The 20,286-nt window shown below is 54.5% G+C and overlaps 1 protein-coding gene across 2 annotated transcripts; it reads right to left on the bottom strand.

Moving 5' to 3' along the window:
- Nucleotides 1-813: 813 nt before the first annotated feature.
- Nucleotides 814-19,174, bottom strand: LOC116949541 (guanine nucleotide-binding protein subunit alpha-12-like). 2 transcript variants are annotated; one of them, XM_032966957.2, is made up of 3 exons: nt 17,058-19,174; nt 8,028-8,078; nt 814-1,398 (listed from the first exon to the last, which is right to left on the bottom strand). In XM_032966957.2, the coding sequence occupies exons 1-3, from the start codon at nt 17,733-17,735 to the stop codon at nt 829-831; spliced, it is 1,299 nt and encodes a 432-aa protein (XP_032822848.1). In that variant the 5' UTR covers nt 17,736-19,174; the 3' UTR covers nt 814-828. The 2 variants fall into 2 exon arrangements, with proteins under 2 accessions (XP_032822848.1, XP_032822849.1); XM_032966958.2 differs by having other exon boundaries at nt 17,061-19,174.
- Nucleotides 19,175-20,286: the final 1,112 nt, after the last annotated feature.

Below are 20,286 nucleotides of genomic sequence, written 5' to 3'. Positions count from 1 at the left end.
GACGTGCTTACAATCCCCCCCACTCTCCGTCAAACATCGTCGTCGTCGTCAGCCATGGTCAATCCACTGCTGGATGAAGTCCTCCCCAAGCCGCCTCCACCCTCACAGTTCCGCGATGCAACAAGCCGCCCAGCAGCTGCACGCGAGCTGATTTCATTGCTCCATCTCCGTGGAGGCCGCTTCCTCCCTCCATCTCCCCCACCTCGTCGCCCATCGCATCCCCAACCCGCTCTCCGCAATCTCGCATCACAATTCCAACTCCATTTCCGCACCCAACCTCTCATTACATCTACCACCACATCGTCAACCCGCTCCCCGCTCTCAATGTCCCCCGTCACATCTCCAACGCCCTCTCCACTAAATCTCCAATCACGTCTCTCATCACGTCTCCAACTCCCCTCTCCGCTCTTAATATCCCATGCTGCACATCTCCCATTAAATCTCCACCTCCCTCTCGACTCTCAATGTCCCCCATCACATCTCCCGTCACGTCTCCCGTCACATCTCCCGTCACATCTCCCGTCACATCTCTCGTCACATCTCTCATCACGTCTCTCGTCACGTCTATCGTCACGTCTCTCGTCACATCTCCCGTCACATCTCCCGTCACATCTCCCGTCACATCTCCCATCACATCTCTCGTCACGTCTCTCATCACGTCTCCCGTCACATCTCCCGTCACATCTCTCATCACGTCTGCGACCGCCTCTCCACTCTGAACCTCCACAATCACACCTCCCTACTCCGCCTCCCACACCGCATCTTCAACCCCCTCCTCACACCACAGCACCCCCCCCCCGCCACCGCCCGCCCCCAAGCCCCTCCGCGTCAGTTGAGCAGCAGCTGCTGGATGTTGTTCTGGATGATGGTGTCCCGCACGGCGTTGAACACCACCTTGATGTTCTCCGTGTCGATGGCCGTGGTGAAGTGGTGGAACAGGGGCTTCATCGAGTCTCTCCGCTTGGCGCGGAAGCTGCGCACGAGGAACTCCTGGACGTCGCCCGGGCAGCGCGGGTCCCCGCGGAACTCGGGGAATGACTCGGCGATGCTCACCGTGGCGATCTTCTCGAGCAGGAGGTCCGTCTTGTTGAGGAAGAGCACTACGGACACGCCCGCGAAGAAGCGGTTGTTGACGATCGTGTCGAAGACGGCCATGGACTCGCGCAGGCGGTTCGTGGCGCCGTCTTCGGCGAGCGCCTGGTCGAACTCGCTGCACGAGGCGAGGAAGAGGATCGAAGTGACGCCCTCGAAGCACTGGAACCACTTGTGGCGCTCGGAGCGCTGGCCGCCCACGTCCACCATGCGGAAGGGCACGCCGTGGATCACGAACTCGTGCTCGACGATGCCCTTGGTGGCGCGTCGAGCCAGCAGGATGTCCTGGCGTGACGGCGTGTACAGCTGGGGGGCGGGGCGGGGTGGGGGGGGGCGGGGCGGGGGGAGTTAGAGATTGTAGGTGGGAGACGTAACGATGATGTGGACCGTAATATCTGACTCGGCTCGGGCGTCTCGTACAACAACCACGCGACCCTACAACAACACACCCCTACGGCCACAGGCGCCCATACAACCACGCGCGCCTGCAAACATGCGGCCCTACAACCACACACCCCTACAACCACGCGCCCATACATCCACACGCGCCCCTACAACCACGCGCCCATACATCCACACGCGCCCCTACAGCCACACACCCATACAACCAGACGACGACCAGCCTCACCCTCCCCACTCTGAATCCCTCCCCCACCCTCCCTCCCTCTCCCCCGCTGCAGCTGCCGCCGCCCCCTGTAAAGACAGACGCCTGGGGTTTGATGTTCCCCCGACGAAGCTGCTCATGGTCCAGCCCTAAAGCACATCCACTGCACAGACGATGGCAGCAGATGCGGAGACACCCTGGACGATGCCCAAATGGAACATTGCAAAAAAGATACTCTCGAGCAGCGGTGAGAGACCGTGTTCATCCAGAACAGAACGTACAACGTACCGCGGCGCAATGCCCGATCCGCAAATGCGCCGGAGACATCACAGCGGCAATACTCCCCTCCCGCTTGCTCGCGCCGCGGTTATCTGTGCTCTGACCACGTGAATGTGAAATTGTAGCCGCTGCTCTGCGTCTACATCAGCCGCACGGAAGAAGAGGATCACTCCTGATCCCTTGCCGACGCTTCTCCGTTCCTTTTGCGTCTTTGCCCTCTCATTCCCTCCCTCCCGCTCTCTCTTTCTCTCTATTCCCCTTTCACCGGCACATCAACTCCCCTCCCGTTCCGCTTGTTGAACTTCTGTCGCACCGCAACGGAGCCGACCGCGCTCATCGGAAGGCGCGGCGATGAGCGCCGTCGGCTACGCACGGTGGCGATCTCCGCCCGTGGCCAGCGCCGACCTCCTTGAACCCAGAGATTTGCCATAGAATTTGAAAAGCGACGACGTCGTCGTTATCGCCATCACATCCCCGGCCCGCGGGCTGCGCAGCGAGTCCTCGCCAAACGCGGTAGTGGGAGACGCCAGAATCGGAAAACAATTTCCCCGTCAATAATGCGATGATCAAATTTTTTGGCGAGATGCGACGCACCACGACCACCACTACCACCACTACTATACTCTTTGGTTCTATTCGGTAAAGTCACGTAGGTAAAAAATATAAATCAACAAAAATCACGACGTTTCGGCCACAACACAAGCGGCCTTCATCAGGTGAAGGGACCAGGCTGTCTCGAGGACAGCGCTACTACCACCACTACCACCACCACCACTACCACCACTACCACCACGACTACCACCACTACCACGACTAACACCACTACCACCACCACTACCACCACTACCACGACTAACACCACTACCACCACTACCACCACGACTACCACCACTACCACGACTACCACCACGACTACCACCATTACCACGACCAACACCACTACCACCACTACCACCACCACTACCACCACTACCACGACTAACACCACTACCACCACCACTACCACGACTAACACCACTACCACCACTACCACGACTACGCACAGCGAGATGGCTGTGTGTAGTCGTGATAGTGGTACTGCGTCCATACCAGTCAAGCCCTTATCTGTGCCCCCACCTTATTACACACAAATTCAGACCTTATCGGTCACCCCGTGCCCCTTGTAAATCGCAACGTTCATCCCACAAAGTCCCATCACAAGGGAGAAACACAAAGGCGTGTTTTTGTTGCCCGTACTGAAACGTCTGTTCGCCCGTGTGGACCTGAAAACTCAATCTCCCTGTGGAAGAATACGGGGAGGTAAACCGTCTGGGTTGACAGCGATGCGTATCGCTACACCGCTCAGCCCAAGAAAGTAGTTCGTCGTCGACCGCTCAGAAACGTGCGTCATAACGGGGCGAGAGTCGTAACGGGGCGCACGTGGTAACGGGGCGAGAGTCGTAACGGGGACCACGTGGTAACGGGGCGGGAGTCGTAACGGGGACCACGTGGTAACGGGGGGAGCGTCGTAACGGGGACCACGTGATAACGGGGGGAGCGTGGTAACGGGGACCACGTGGTAACGGGGCGAGAGTCGTAACGGGGACCACGTGGTAACGGGGCGAGCGTTCCACGTTGCGTGCAGTGTTCCCGAATGAAAGAAGCGCGTTATAGCGAAAAACGCGTTGCAAGCGTGAGCACCGCGCGTTAAACGAGGAACCCCGACCGTCTTGCCGTCGAATCATCACCACCATCAGCATCACATCCGGGCTCGCGGGCCTGCGTGCTGTATGCTCCACACCGCTGTTTGCGGTGGAGGGGGTGGTGAGGTTTGGCATCCCCCCCTCCCCCACCTCACCCAAAACCCACCCACGGCCCCGTCCGGTGCCTCTATCGCAGGAAGCCCCCAGCGGCTGTGCTGGAGCCCGATAAAAAAACCAGTGGCCACGTGGGGCGAATTAGCACCCCCCACCCCCCTCTCTCTAAACGACTCACCCACACCACTCTCACTCGCCACTGCTGTCCGCTGCTAATTGGTGAGCAGCGATTTCAGTAGCTCACTGGTGACGTCTGACCAACGCACCACGACCCCCACACCAACTAGCGTCCCCCCGAACCGACTCACAAGGACAAAGATCGCCCGTGTAGGCTGCCTTTTGGAACAGGGATGTTGGGGGCAAAGTGCTGCTTTAGCGGAGCAGCAGCAGCAGCTACGGAAAGCCGGCACGGCACACGAGGGGGCCGGGTGGCCAACGTCACGCCCGGCCGCCTTTGTCTCCCTCGTGGCGATGCTTACGACACACCACACCAGGTACTCATTTGAGGCTGAGTCGACCTAGGGGAGGCCCAGAACGGGTTCAAATAATCGTCACCGGTGTTGGCCATGAGCAGCGTGCTAACCGCCACACTATCGCTCCCCACTAATCAACCACACACCCCTACAACCACACACCCCTACAATAACACACCCCTACAACCACAAATCAACTACACACCCCTACAACCACACACCCCTACAACCACAAATCAACCACACACCCCTACAACCACACACCCCTACAACCACAAATCAACCACACACCCCTACAACCACACACCCATACAACCACAAATCAACCACACACCCCTACAACCACACACCCCTACAACCACAAATCAACCACACACCCCTACAACCACACACCCCTACAACCACAAATCAACCACACCCCTACAACCACACACCCCTACAACCACAAATCAACCACACACCCCTACAACCACAAATCAACCACACACCCCTACAACAACACACCCCTACAACCACAAATCAACCATACACCCCTACAACCACACACCCCTACAACCACAAATCAACCACACACCCCTACAACCACACACCCCTACAACCACAAATCAACCACACACCCCTACAACCACACACCCCTACAACCACAAATCAACCACACCCCTACAACCACACACCCCTACAACCACAAATCAACCACACACCCCTACAACCACAAATCAACCACACATCCCTACAACCACACACCCCTACAACCACACACCCCTACAACCACACACCCCTACAACCACAAATCAACCACACATCCCTACAACCACACACCCCTACAACCACACACCCCTACAACCACAAATCAACCACACACCCCTACAACCACACACCCCTACAACCACACACTCTTAACAACCACACACCCCTAACAACCACACACTCCTAACAACCACACATCCCTAAAACCACACACCCCCAACAACCACACACCCTTAACAACCACACACCCCTAACAACCACACACCCCTAACAACCACACACTCCTAACAATCACCCCTAACAACCACACACCCCTAACAACCACACACCCCCAACAACCACACAACCCCAACAACCACACACCCCAAACAACCACACATCCCTAACAACCACACACCCTTAACAACCATACACCCCTAACAACCGCACACCCCTAACAACCACACACCCCCAACAACCACACACTCCTAACAACCACACACCCCAAACAACCACACACCCCTAACAACCACGAACCCCTAACAACCACACACCACTAACAACCACACACCCCTAACAACCACACACCCCTAACAACCACACACCCCTAACAACCACGAACCCCTAACAACCACACACCACTAACAACCACACACCCCTAACAACCACACACCCCTAACAACCACACACCCCTAACAACCACACACCCCTAACAACCACACACCCCTAACAACCACACACCCCTAACAACCACACACCCCCAACAACCACACACCCCTAACAATCACACACCCGTAACAACCACACACCCCTAACAACCACACTCCTAACAACCACACACCCCTAACAACCACACACTCCAAACAACCACACACCCCTAACAACCACACACCCCTAATAACCACACGCCCCTAAAACCACACACCCCTAACAACCACACACCCCTAACAACCACACACCCCTAAAACCACACACCCCTAACAACCACACACCCGTAACAACCACACACTCCTAACAACCACACACTCCTAACAACCACACACCCCTAAAACCACACACCCCTAACAACCACACACCCCTAACAACCACACACCCCTAACAACCACACACCCCTAACAACCACACACCCCTAACAACCACACACTCCTAACAACCACACACCCCCAACAACCACACACCCCTAAAACCACACACCCCTAACAACCACACACCCCTAACAACCACACACCCCTAACAACCACACACTCCTAACAATCACACACCCCTAACAACCACACACCCCTAACAACCACACACCCCTAATAACCACACGCCCCTAAAACCACACACCCCTAACAACCACACACCCCTAACAACCACACACCCCTAACAACCACACACCCCTAACAACCACACACCCCTAACAACCACACACCCCTAACAACCACACACTCCTAACAACCACACACCCCTAACAACCACACACCCCAAACAACCACACACCCCTAACAACCACGCACCCCTAACAACCACACACCCCTAACAACCACACACCCTAACAACCACACACCCCTAACAACCACACACCCCTAACAACCACACACCCCTAACAACCACACACCCGTAACAACCACACACCCCTAACAACCACACTCCTAACAACCACACACCCCTAACAACCACACACCCCTAATAACCACACGCCCCTAAAACCACACACCCCTAACAACCACACACCCCTAACAACCACACACCCCTAAAACCACACACCCCTAACAACCACACACCCGTAACAACCACACACTCCTAACAACCACACACTCCTAACAACCACACACCCCCAACAACCACACACCCCTAACAATCACACACCCCTAAAACCACACACCCCTAACAACCACACACCCCTAACAACCACACACTCCTAACAATCACACACCCCTAACAACCACACACCCCTAACAACCACACACCCCTAACAACCACACACCCCTAACAACCACACACCCCTAACAACCACACACTCCTAACAACCACACACCCCTAACAACCACACACCCCTAACAACCACACGCCCCTAACAACCACACACCCCTAACAACCACACACCCCTAAAAACCACACACTCCTAACAACCACACACCCCTAACAACCACACACCCCTAACAACCACACACCCCTAACAACCACACACTCCTAACAACCACACACCCCTAACAACCACACACCCCTAACAACCACACACCCCTAACAACCACACACCCCTACAATTGTAGCCTGCCCCACCCCCCGTGCCACACTCTGGCACGTGGCCCCTGGGAGTGGCCCCTGGGAGTGGCCCCTGGTAGTGGCCCCTGGGAGTGGCCCCTGCGGAGTGGCCCCTGGGAGTGGCCCCTGGGAGTGGCCCCTGGGAGTGGCCCCTGGGAGTGGCGCCTGGGAGTGGCTCCTGGGAGTGGCCCCTGGGAGTGGCCCCTGGGAGTGGCCCCTGGGAGTGGCCCCTGGGAGTGGCGCCTGGGAGTGGCGCCTGGGAGTGGCCCCTGGGAGTGGCCCCTGGGAGTGGCCCCTGGGAGTGGCCCCTGCGGAGTGCCCTGGGAGTGGCCCCTGGGAGTGGCCCCTGGGAGTGGCCCCTGGGAGTGGCCCCTGGGAGTGGCCCCTGGGAGTGGCGCCTGGGAGTGGCCCCTGGGAGTGGCCCCTGGGAGTGGCCCCTGGGAGTGGCCCCTGGGAGTGACCCCTGCGGAGTGGCCCCTGGGAGTGGCCCCTGGGAGTGGCCCCTGGGAGTGGCCCCTGGGAGTGGCCCCTGGGAGTGGCCCCTGGGAGTGGCCCCTGGGAGTGGCCCCTGGGAGTGGCGCCTGGGAGTGGCCCCTGGGAGTGGCCCCTGGGAGTGGCCCCTGGGAGTGGCCCCTGGGAGTGGCCCCTGGGGAGTGACCCCTGCGGAGTGGCCCCTGGGAGTGGCCCCTGGGAGTGGCCCCTGGGAGTGGCCCCTGGGAGTGGCCCCTGGGAGTGGCCCCTGGGAGTGGCCCCGCATGCGCACTCCGCCAGAGCTCTCCCGCGCCACGCACCGCGGACTCCCAAACTCACCGGTTCAGAGATGCGCTCCAGGTTGTCGAGGAAAAATTTCAAGGACTCTGCCTGCAACATAAATAAGACCACCACCACCACCATCATTGCTGTTGTAGCCATCACAATTCCTCAATCGTCATTATTAGCATAATCATCATCACCGCATGTTGAATAGGGTGACTATAGCCAGCATCATCCATTATCATCATCATCAGCAGCATTATTCAAATTCTCAACGAGTGAGACAATACAAACGAGTTAGACAATACAAACGAGGCAATACAAACGAGTTAGACAATACAATCGAGACAATACAAACGAGTGAGACAATACAAACGAGACAATACAAACGAGACAATACAAACGAGACAGACAATAGTAAAGATACACACAGAAATTGGACAGGCAACAGATATGCGACGGACAATACAAATGACAGTGACAATAGTAATGAGACAATGTAGATATATTGAACGTCTTTCGCACCGTACTTCGCCAACCGTGCTATTCGGAGGTGCAGGGGAAGGACAACAAACTAAACACGAAAAGCAGTTCTAAAGAAATGAGTTTTCCCTCGAGATGATTTCAAAGTGCAAAGCTCCAGCGGCTTCCGAACACCGGAAGGAAGAGCGTTCCAGACGGCCGCAGAACCGCATCTGAAAGCGCCACGCGATGATGCGGTGAGCTCCGTCGTTGTCCGATGGCTGAGCCAAAAGCAGCCGCTGCGAGGATTATGACTGCCCATCCTCGTAGCAAAAGTAGCTACACATGTAGCTACGGGCCCCGCACTTTCAAGGGCCCTGCGCTAAACGCTTTCAAGCTATCAATTCCGGTTCAGTGATTCTGCACTTGCTCTATTACTATAGTACTATACCGCCTTAAACTTGTATGAACGACTGGGTCGTTGCTGTATAGCAAATGAAAAAATACAACGACTGGGTGTTTAAGGCTAGCGATTTGTCGTATTGTCTGACTGTATAAGAAAAACAAATACAATAACTTTACTATGCAAGTGAAAATTTCGTGTTAAAATATTTTTATTTATTTATTTAAGGCCCCTTTTATAACATGTGCTACAGGCCTCGCGCTGGCTTCATCCGTCACTGGGACTGGCGTTCGCGTGATGGTCGACCCGTGCTCAGCAACGCAAACGGTGATCATAAAAACACCGACGGAACGGTGGGACGGAGAAAGGGGATACGTAAATAATAACCATGGCTTCATTTTTACGCATCCCATCAGCAACACGGCCGTCTGCCGGTGCATCATTTCGGCAGCGTTGCTTCAACAACGTGGCCGTTTCTCGCCGACACGCAGTGTCTCAATATGGGACCTTTTTTGCCAGTATCAAAATAAAATAGGTTTCACCCTTTCTGGCAATGGAACAGGAGGTGTTAAGATGTTAAGACACCAAAACCGAAACTTTTTGCAAGGAATCATGTTACTGTGTTAACTACACACGGTGCGTGTGGTGGACACGCAGCGTCTCGTCCTCAGAGTCGGTGGCGTCCGCCTACTCAACACGTGGCAGGTCACCGGCATTGTTTCAAGCGAGCCCGACTCTGCTGCTGATGAGACGCCGCTGAATGTCGAAACCGAGCCGGAAATTTTATTTTGCTCGGCCAGTGTTCTTCATTCGTTTTCAGCCACTTTCGCCACACCATTTGAAACCATTGTGGGGTTTGACAGCAGCACGATCATGATGGGGGGGGGGTGTTTTTACTCTTTGTGTAATGTCGAGGGCCGCACTAAAGAACCACCCAGTGGCCCGGTAGTGGCCCGCGGGGCCACGCAACGAAGAACACCACGTTAAACCAACGTTGCTGGCCGATTGGATGCGTACAGAAATAACAATCAATTCATTCGTTTTATGTTGGGAACAAATAGAAGGAGGAGGAGTATTATCCACTTGATAATGTCGGCTCTGGGAAGCCAATAGGGCGATGGCGAGGCAGGACAGGGCGGTGGTTCTGCCTGCATTTATTCTCCTCTCAAAAAGCGGACGATTGTTGTGGGGTGGTGGGGAGGGTGGCGAGGGGGTGGGTCATGTCATGTTGCAGAGGGGGGCATGTGGTGGTGGCGGGGTGGTGGAGGGGGGGGTAGCATTATTAATGCATGGCGCCGAGGAGCAAGCAATGCGGCGAGAGAGGAGATGGAGTTGAGATTGCGAGGAGCAGAGCGGATGAACCCAAGGTCGTTATTGAGAGGACGCAGCACCACCACTGTATATGTCCGCCTTAAATATGCATGAGCTGCGCCTCCGAATCATCACCTCGCAGGCTAAAGCCGGCGCCTGCCCTGGTAAGCCAAGCCGGGGAGGGACGATTCGCTGCCCCTCTCCCCGTAACATCACGTTACCCGTCTCACGCTGACCACTCTCCTTTCGGTCACTGTGCGATTCGAAAATGTATTTTGCCCCCCAAATTTCAGGAATCGATTCAGGTCTTGAAGTGACCACCAGATGGCTCGGAGGTCAGGGAACGCCGAGTCGGCGCCGCCGACGAGATCCTCCCACGGGGTTCGAATCCGGGTTCCAGCCGTTGTCTGCGGTTACCCCGGGTGTCTCAAGAGTCGAGCGAGTTGATGGCCTCAGCCTGGTCGCCGATAGCTCGCGTCGAGACCTACAGACTTCCGTAGAGGCAACAAAGAGCGACCGAGTGACCCCGGCCACCATAGACTCTCACGGACCGGGGCTGCGGTTGAACCAGCTTCTCAAGAGTCGAGCGAGTTCGACGGTCCAAGCCTGGCCGCCGATAACGGCGCAGATGATCGAAACACCGTCCCGTTACATCCGGCGTCGAGGTTCACGTACGCCCCATTCCAAAAGGCTGACAGTTAAAACATTGCACGCCTGCACGACTTTACCGTCAGCGCCAGGGAGTGTGTGGGGGGTGGAAATTGCTGCCCGCCCCCCCCCCCCCTTAATTAATTATAAATGGGTCTCAGAAGCGACATCTACGTCTGCGAGCCGGTATTAAAGGATCGCGCCGCTGCTGCTGCTCCTCCTGTTCTCAACAAATTAGTCGCCGTCACCGCCTCTACGTTGTTTGGGAAATGTCCTCCTCTTTTTGTCGGCATTCAAGTCTGCAGCCATGAAGTTACTGACCCCCCTCCCAGTTCCGGATGATCCTCGTAGCAAAAGTAGCTACTATATATCTAGTAGCTACGGGCCCCGCACTTTCAAGGGCTCCGCGCTAAATGCTTTCAAGCTATCAATTCCGGTTCAGTGATTATGCACTTGCTCTATTACTATAGTACAATACCGCCTTCAACTTTTAGCGATTTGTCGTAGAAATAAAAAAATAATTACTTTACTATGCGAGTAAAAAGTTTGCGTTTTTATATTTACGTTTTTTTTTAATTCAGGGCCCCTTTATAACATTTGCTAGAGGCCCCCGCACTAACTTCATCCGGCACCCCTCCGCCCAGCCCTCCCCCCGGGCCGCTACCCCGCCACCACCACCCCGGCCCAATAGAACCGAGGAATTTCCACCACTGCCTGGCTGGAGCGTGGAGATGATGGAGTTGACCCCCGTTACGTTGTCCGTGGTGGACCTTGCCAACGTCTCATTTTCGCAGGGAGACAATGTGCTAATAGAGAAAACTGTGATGAATATGAAACAACAACACCACCGCCACCACGCTGAACCGACCCTCGGAGGTCAATGCGATGTAAATGTAAACTTGCGCGTGCGGCGAGAGGTGCACAGGGCAAAGGCGCAGCCACTGCAACTGCTCGCTCACGCTACCGCTAGCAGAGGGGTTCCCACTCTGATGGAGCGCCACTGAGCCTTCTCCTCTGGCCTCCAGGGGTAACTTGGCCTCCTCTTTCACCACGCCGGGCCGGAGAGCTTGCCCGTCGTTTTCGGCAAACAGCGACGGGAGATCCACTCGGAACTAGGTCTACATCGAGAACCCATTCCTTTTGTGTTTCCTCCCTCCCCCACCACCACCACCACACACCTTCCGACGAGGACGGTCGGCTACGTACGGTGCGCAAGAAATTCGACCGTACATACATATGTACGAAGTGTGTGTGTGTGTTGTGATGATGTTGTGTGTGTGTTGTGATGATGGTGTGTGTGTGTTGTGATGATGTTGTGTGTGTGTGTTGTGATGATGTTGTGTGTGTGTGTTGTGATGATGGTGTGTGTGTGTTGTGATGATGTTGTGTGTGTGTTGTGATGATATTGTGTGTGTGTGTCGTGACGATGTTGTGTGTGTGTGTTGTGATGATGTTGTGTGTGTGTGTTGTGATGATGTTGTGTGTGTGTGTTGTGATGATGTTGTGTGTGTGTGTTGTGATGATGGTGTGTGTGTGTTGTGATGATGTTGTGTGTGTGTGTTGTGATGATAGTGTGTGTGTGTTGTGATGATGTTGTGTGTGTGTGTTGTGATGATGTTGTGTGTGTGTGGTGATGATGTTGTGTGTGTGTGTTATGATGATGTTGTGTGTGTGTTGTGACGATGTTGTGTGTTGTGATGATGTTGTGTGTGTGTGTTGTAATGATGTTGTGTGTGTTGTGATGATGTTGTGTGTGTGTTGTGATGATATTGTGTGTGTGTGTTGTGATGATGTTGTGTGTGTGTGTTGTGATGATGTGTGTGTGTGTGTGTGTTGTGACGATGTTGTGTGTGTGTGTGTTGTGATGATGTTGTGTGTGTGTTGTGACGATGTTGTGTGTGTGTGTTGTGATGATGTTGTGTGTGTTGTGATGATGTTGTGTGTGTGTTGTGATGTTGTGTGTGTGTGTTGTAATGATGTTGTGTGTGTGTTGTGATGATGTTGTGTGTGTGTGGTGATGATGTTGTGTGTGTGTGGTGATGATGTTGTGTGTGTGTGGTGATGATGTTGTGTGTGTTGTGATGATGTTGTGTGTGTTGTGATGATGTGTGTGTGTTGTGATGATGTGTGTGTGTTGTGATGTTGTGTGTGTGTGTTGTGATGATATTGTGTGTGTGTGTTGTGATGATGTGTGTGTGTTGTGATGATGTTGTGTGTGTTGTGATGATGTTGTGTGTGTTGTGACGATATTGTGTGTGTGTGTGTTGTGACGATGTTGTGTGTGTGTGTTGTGACGATGTTGTGTTTGTGTGTTGTGACGATGTTGTGTTTGTGTGTTGTGATGATGTTGTGTGTGTGTGTTGTGATGATGTTGTGTGTGTGTTGTGATGATGTTGTGTGTGTTGTGATGATGTTGTGTGTGTGTGTGTTGTGATGATGTTGTGTGTGTGTGTTGTGATGATGTTGTGTGTGTGTTGTGATGATGTTGTGTGTGTGTTGTGATGATGTTGTGTGTGTGTTGTGATGATGTTGTGTGTGTGTGTGTGTTGTGGCGATGTTGTGTGTGTGTGTTGTGATGATGTTGTGTGTGTGTGTTGTGATGATGTGTGTGTGTGTTGTGATGATGTTGTGTGTGTTGTGATGATGTGTGTGTATGTTGTGATGATGTTGTGTGTGTGTTGTGATGATGTTGTGTGTGTGTTGTGACGATGGTGTGTGTGTGTTGTGATGATGTTGTGTGTGTTGTGATGATGTTGTGTGTGTTGTGATGATGTGTGTGTGTGTGTTGTGATGATGTTGTGTGTGTGTGTTGTGATGATGTTGTGTGTGTGTGTTGTGACGATGTTGTGTGTGTGTGTTGTGACGATGTTGTGTGTGTGTGTTGTGACGATGTTGTGTGTGTGTTGTGACGATGTTGTGTGTGTGTGTTGTGATGATGTTGTGTGTGCTGTGATGATGTTGTGTGTGTGTTGTGATGTTGTGTGTGTTGTAATGATGTTGTGTGTGTGTTGTGATGATGTTGTGTGTGTGTGGTGATGATGTTGTGTGTGTGTGGTGATGATGTTGTGTGTGTGTGGTGATGATGTTGTGTGTGTTGTGATGATGTTGTGTGTGTTGTGATGATGTGTGTGTGTTGTGATGATGTGTGTGTGTTGTGATGTTGTGTGTGTGTGTTGTGATGATATTGTGTGTGTGTGTTGTGATGATATTGTGTGTGTGTGTTGTGATGATGTGTGTGTGTTGTGATGATGTTGTGTGTGTTGTGACGATATTGTGTGTGTGTGTGTTGTGACGATATTGTGTGTGTGTGTTGTGACGATGTTGTGTGTGTGTGTTGTGACGATGTTGTGTGTGTGTGTTGTGATGATGTTGTGTGTGTGTTGTGATGATGTTGTGTGTGTGTTGTGATGATGTTGTGTGTGTTGTGATGATGTTGTGTGTGTGTGTGTTGTGATGATGTTGTGTGTGTGTGTTGTGATGATGTTGTGTGTGTGTTGTGATGATGTTGTGTGTGTGTTGTGATGATGTTGTGTGTGTGTTGTGATGATGTTGTGTGTGTGTGTGTGTTGTGGCGATGTTGTGTGTGTGTGTTGTGATGATGTTGTGTGTGTGTGTTGTGATGATGTGTGTGTGTGTTGTGATGATGGTGTGTGTGTGTTGTGATGATGTTGTGTGTGTGTGTTGTGATGATGTTGTGTGTGTTGTGATGATGTTGTGTGTGTTGTGATGATGTTGTGTGTGTTGTGATGATGTGTGTGTATGTTGTGATGATGTTGTGTGTGTGTTGTGATGATGTTGTGTGTGTGTTGTGACGATGGTGTGTGTGTGTTGTGATGATGTTGTGTGTGTTGTGATGATGTTGTGTGTGTTGTGATGATGTGTGTGTGTGTTGTGATGATGTTGTGTGTGTGTGTTGTGATGATGTTGTGTGTGTGTGTGTTGTGACGATGTTGTGTGTGTGTGTTGTGATGATGTTGTGTGTGTGTGTTGTGACGATGTTGTGTGTGTGTGTTGTGATGTTGTGTGTGTGTGTTGTGATGATGTTGTGTGTGTGTGTTGTGATGATGGTGTGTGTGTGTGTTGTGATGATGTTGTGTGTGTGTTGTGACGATGTTGTGTGTGTGTGTGTTGTGAGGATGTTGTGTGTGTGTGTTGTGATGTTGTGTGTGTGTGTGTTGTGATGTTGTGTGTGTGTGTTGTGACGATGTTGTGTGTGTGTGTTGTGATGATGTTGTGTGTGTGTGTTGTGATGATGTTGTGTGTGTGTTGTGACGATGTTGTGTGTGTGTTGTGATGATGTTGTGTGTGTGTTGTGATGATGTTGTGTGTGTGTTGTGATGATGTTGTGTGTGTGTTGTGATGATGTTGTGTGTGTGTTGTGATGATGTTGTGTGTGTGTGTGTGTTGTGATGATGTTGTGTGTGTGTGTTGTGACGATGTTGTGTGTGTGTTGTGATGATGTTGTGTGTGTGTGTTGTGATGATGTTGTGTGTGTGTTGTGACGATGTTGTGTGTGTGTTGTGATGATGTTGATGATGGGGGGGAGGGAGAGCGGTTGTCGGTGGTGTGATGCGAATGCAAATTCGCAAGGAGCACACCGCAAGAGAGGTAACAGTCGAGCAGTGGAGAAGATGCGCGCCTGCCATAGCTCGGGGGGGGGGGGGGTTGATGGATCACGCCGAGACCGCGAGCGCATCCATGGCGCACGCTCAGACGCCACGGAGGCCAACAAATTTGTCAGTCCACTGCCGGTCGAGAGCCTCCGTCCACGCCCGACGCGGACGCATAGAAGTATGGGTACAACACTAGATTGTTGCTACACTGCCCTCTGCTGACAAAATCGCCAACCCACCCCCGCATGCTATGGACAACCTGTTTGTGCACAGGTGGTCACCCACCCAAGCACTGTGCAGGCTTAAACCTGCTTAGCTTGCAAACACACATCCAGCAGTTGCACTCGCGTGTAGAGAGATCCCTCGCTTTGCCTTGTAGGCAGCTCTCGCTGTTAGCGAGCACCTATCACTTGCAAGCAGATACACTCACGGGGGGCACACAGGTCACACACACACATAAATACTACCTACAAATACACACATTAGACCTTCACGGACACCCACAGACCCCCACGGGCACCCACAGACCCCCACGGGCACCCACAGACCCCCACGGGCACCCACAGACCCCCACAGACACCCACAGACCCTCACAGACCCCCACAGACACCTACAGACACCCACAGACACCCACAGACACCCACAGACACCCACAGACACCCACAGACACTCACAGACACCTACAGACCCTCACGGGCACCCACAGACACCCACAGACACCCACAGACACTCACAGACACCCACAGACCCCCACAGACACTCACAGACACCCACAGACCCCCACAGACACCCACAGACACCCACAGACCCTCACAGACCCTCACGGGCACCCACAGACACCCACAGACCCTCACATACCCCCACAGACCCCCACAGACCCCCACAGACCCCCACAGACCCTCACAGACACTCACGGATCCCACAGACCCCCACAGACCCCCACAGACACCCACAGACCCCCACAGACCCTCACAGCCACTCACGGATCCCACAGACACCCACAGACCCTCACGGGCACCCACAGACACTCACAGACACCCACAGACCCTCACATACCCTCACAGACCCCCACAGACTCCCACAGACCCTCACAGACACCCAGAGACACTCACGGATCCCACAGACACCCACAGACCCTCACAGACACCCACAGACCCTCACGGGCACCCACATACACCCACAGACCCTCACAGACACCCACAGACCCCCACAGGACATCCACAGGACACCCACATACCCTCATAAACACCCACAGACCCTCACGGGCACCCACAGACACCCACAGACCCTCACGGGCACCCACAGACACCCACAGACCCCCACGGACACCCACAGCTCCCACAGACCCTCACGGACACCCACAGATCCCACAGACCCTCACGGGCACCCACAGACACCCACAGACCCTCACGGACACCCACAGCTCCCACAGACCCTCACGGACACCCACAGATCCCACAGACCCTGACGGGCACCCACAGACACCCACAGACCCTCACGGACACCCACAGATCCCCACAGGCCCACACATACACCAACAGGACACCCACCTACACCCACAGGACACCACTACAGATCCTTAGAGACCCCCTTCCCACCGGGAACAGACCCCCCCCCCCCAGGCGAGTCCCCCCCCCCCACCGCACGCACCACCTGAAACTCCCTGCGCCTGTCCCACGTGTCCTGTATCCCGCGATCTCTCCACAGCTGCTGCATGGCCGGCACCAGGCGTGAGAAGGCATCTTGGGTGGTCGCCGGTGCAAGTCCGTCGTCGGCGTCGTCGGCGTCGGCAGCAGCATCGCAGGCAGCAACGCGGAGCTCTACCGAGCCGGGTTCGCGCCCGGACGCAGCCGCGGCCCCTCGCCGGCAAATCCGAGGCGCCACGGCGGCGTCGAGCTCGTCGAGGAATCGCGCGGCCACCGCCTGGCTCCGGGTCTCGCTCCACGGCAGGCACAGCCGCTCCCTCGCCTCCACGAGAGCCCTGACGCCGCCGAGGGCGTTCGCCCGCACCGCGGAGCGGAACTCGCGGAGCGCGGGCGCTTGGAAGTCGCCGCCGTGGATGATCCTCATCTGCTTCAGGAACGTGCTCTTGCCGCTCTCGCCGGCGCCCAGCAGGAGGACCTTGACGAGGCGCCTCGCCGCTCGCCGTTCGCGAGCGATGGTCGCGTCGATCTGTCTGCTGCGCCGCGCCTGCTCCATCTCGCCGCGGGACAGGCGGCAGTCCCGACAGCAGCAGCAGCGGGAGCGGCGTGGCAGGCAGCAGCAGCAGTGACGGCAGAGCAAGAGGAAGAGCGACGCAGCGGCGGCGGATGCGCGCTGCCCCGACATCGCCTTTGCGATGATGATGGTGGTGTTGTTGATGGTGGTGATGGTGGTGGTGTTGATGGTGGTGGTGTTGATGGTGGTGATGGAGTTCCCACCTTGCCCCCCCCTCCGCCACCCGCCTGCTGGGGACGGGCGCGTGGTTTGGAGATCGTGGCGTGTGTGTGTTGTGTTGTGTGTTGGGGTAGTCTCTTAAGGCTATACGGGGGATCTTTGTCTTGTGTGTGTGTGTGAGAGAGAGAGAGTGTGAGATTGCGCGCGCGCGCGTGCGCACGGTTGATGGATGTTGTAGTGGGTGAGTGAGCAGGTGTGTGTGTAGGTGTGTGTACGTGTGTGCAGGCGTGCGTGTGTAGGTATGTAGGTGTGTGCAGGTGTGCGTGTGTAGATGTGTGTGCGTGTGTAGGTGTGCGTGTGTGTAGGTGTGCGTGTGTGTAGGTGTGTGCGTGTGTATGTGTGTAGGTGTGTGTGTGTGTTGGATGGGTGGAGAGCGGTAGCGCAGTGGTTAGCGCACTGCTCTACGAACCTCGGGCAACCGAGTTAGATTCCCGCTCACGGCCAATAACAGTGACAGCGAATGTATGAACGGCTCCTTGCCTTCCCCTAGGTCGACTTGGCCTCAAATGTGTCGCTGCTGCGACGTGTAAACACATCACCGCTGGGGAGACTCACTCCTCCGTGTGGCCGTGCCGGCTTTTAGAGGCGCTCGCTCACAGCACTTGCCCCAAGAGGCTGTCAAAGGCTACACGGGTGACCTTTGTGCGAGTATGGGCGAGGTATCGTGTGGGAGCTACAATGTGTATGAGATGATGTATGAGATGGTATGTGTGTATGAGATGGTGTGTGTGTGAGATGGTGTGTGTATGAGATGGTGTGTGTGTGTATGAGATGGTGTGTGTATGTGGGTATGAAATGGTGAGTATGTGGGTATGAGATTGTGTGCGTGGGTATGAGATGGTGTGTGTACGTGGGTATGAGATGGTGAGTATGAGATTGTGTGCGTTGGTATGAGATGGTGTGTGTGTATATGAGATGGTGTGTGTGTATGAGATGGTGTGTGTGTGTATGAGATGGTGTGTGTGTGGGTATGAGATTGTGTGTGTATGAGATTGTGTGTGTATGAGATTTGGGTGTGTGTATGAGATGGTGTGTGTGTATATGAGATGGTGTGTGTATGAGTGTGTATGTGTGGATGAGATGGCGTGTGTATGAGATGGTGTGTATGAGATGGTGTGTGAGTATGAGATGGCGTGTGAGTATGAGATGGTGTGTGAGTATGAGATGGTGTACGTGTGTGTGTGTGAACGAGCGTGCCACAGTGTGAGTGTGTGTGCGCGCGCGTGCGAGGGAGTGTGATTACGTGAGCGAGAGACTGATGGGTTGTGTGCGTGTGTGGTGAGAGAGCGAACAAGCGGCGGCTGACGCTTCAGCTGATGCTGCGGTGCGTGTGTAAATGTGTGGACGTGTGTAAATGTATGCTTTCGCCTGCGGAAATGCGTTATTTTTCCTCCATGAGTTTGCGGTGAGAACCTATGTGCATGTGTGTGTGCATGTGTGTGTGCATGTGTGTGTGCATGTGTGTGTGCATGTGTGTGTGCATGTGTGTGTGCATGTGTGTGTGCATGTGCGTGTGCATGTGTGTGTGCATGTGTATGTGGCGAGCGGTGGTGTAGCGGTTAGCGCACTGCGCTATGAACCTGGCGACCCGGGTTCGATTCCTGCTCACGGCCAACACCTGTGACGATTATCTGAACCGGTCCCGGGCCTCCCCTAGGTCGACTCAGCCTCAAATGTGTACCTGGTGCGGTGTGTAAACATTTCCACTAGAGAGACAAAGGCGGTCGGGCGTGGTGCTGGTCACCCACCCCCTCGTGTACCGTTCCGGCCTTCATAGGTGCTCGCTAACAGGACTTGCCCCTACAGTCTGTTAAGGCTATATGGGGGATCTTTGTCTTTTGTGTGCATGTGTATGGTGGTGCATCAGCCAGTCATCTGTCATCTTAGTCGACCCGTGGCACTCCTGCCAGCGGGCGTTCGACACTTCACCTGGCCTCAAGGTGCACATGGCCTGGCACAAGCGTCGTGGTGATGTCACCGCCACTTAGTGGCGAATGGCGGTTGTTGTTGTTGCATGTGTGTGTGCATATGTGTGTGCATGGCTGGGTCTTGTAGCCCGCATGCCGAAACAGCTTTTGTTCGGCCGGATCGAGGGGGATAAACTGGCGCGGCACGAGCTAGAGAAGAGATGGAGTGATGTGGTACAGGAGTACGTGGAGCTGAGTGGACTTGCCGATGACTGGTACCAGCGGTGTTCAAGATCGGCCACTGTGGAGGAGGCTCGTGAAGGACGCTGCTGGGCAGTTGGAGGCAGTCGCCCTCCAACAACAACGGAGGGCGGAGGAGCGACGCTCACAACAACGAGCCGAGCGCCGGGTGGCTAAAGCACAGCAGGTTGGCACAGTAGGGGATACAGGTGGTGCATCAGCCAGCCATCTCAGTCATCTTAGTCAGTCGACCCGTGGCACTCCATGACCTACCGGCGGGCGTTCGACACTTCACG

This window comes from Petromyzon marinus, chromosome 37 (assembly GCF_048934315.1).
Source record: "Petromyzon marinus isolate PM22_M1 ecotype Great Lakes invasive population chromosome 37, UKy_Petmar_22M1.pri1.0, whole genome shotgun sequence".
Taxonomy (NCBI): domain Eukaryota; kingdom Metazoa; phylum Chordata; class Hyperoartia; order Petromyzontiformes; family Petromyzontidae; genus Petromyzon; species Petromyzon marinus.
The sequence above is the reverse complement of the archived record's forward strand: the minus strand, read 5'-3'. Positions and strand labels throughout refer to the sequence as shown.

Bases quoted from the DNA above. Each gene is read 5' to 3' on its own strand.
- LOC116949541 (XM_032966957.2), bottom strand. From the start codon at position 17,735: ATGTCGGGGCAGCGCGCATCCGCCGCCGCTGCGTCGCTCTTCCTCTTG. The intron at 8,079-17,057 runs GTGCGTGCGGTG...TTTATGTTGCAG, and splicing joins GGCGCAGGGAGTTTCAGGTG to GCAGAGTCCTTGAAATTTTT. The intron at 1,399-8,027 runs GTGAGTTTGGGA...CCCGCCCCCCAG, and splicing joins TGGAGCGCATCTCTGAACCG to CTGTACACGCCGTCACGCCA.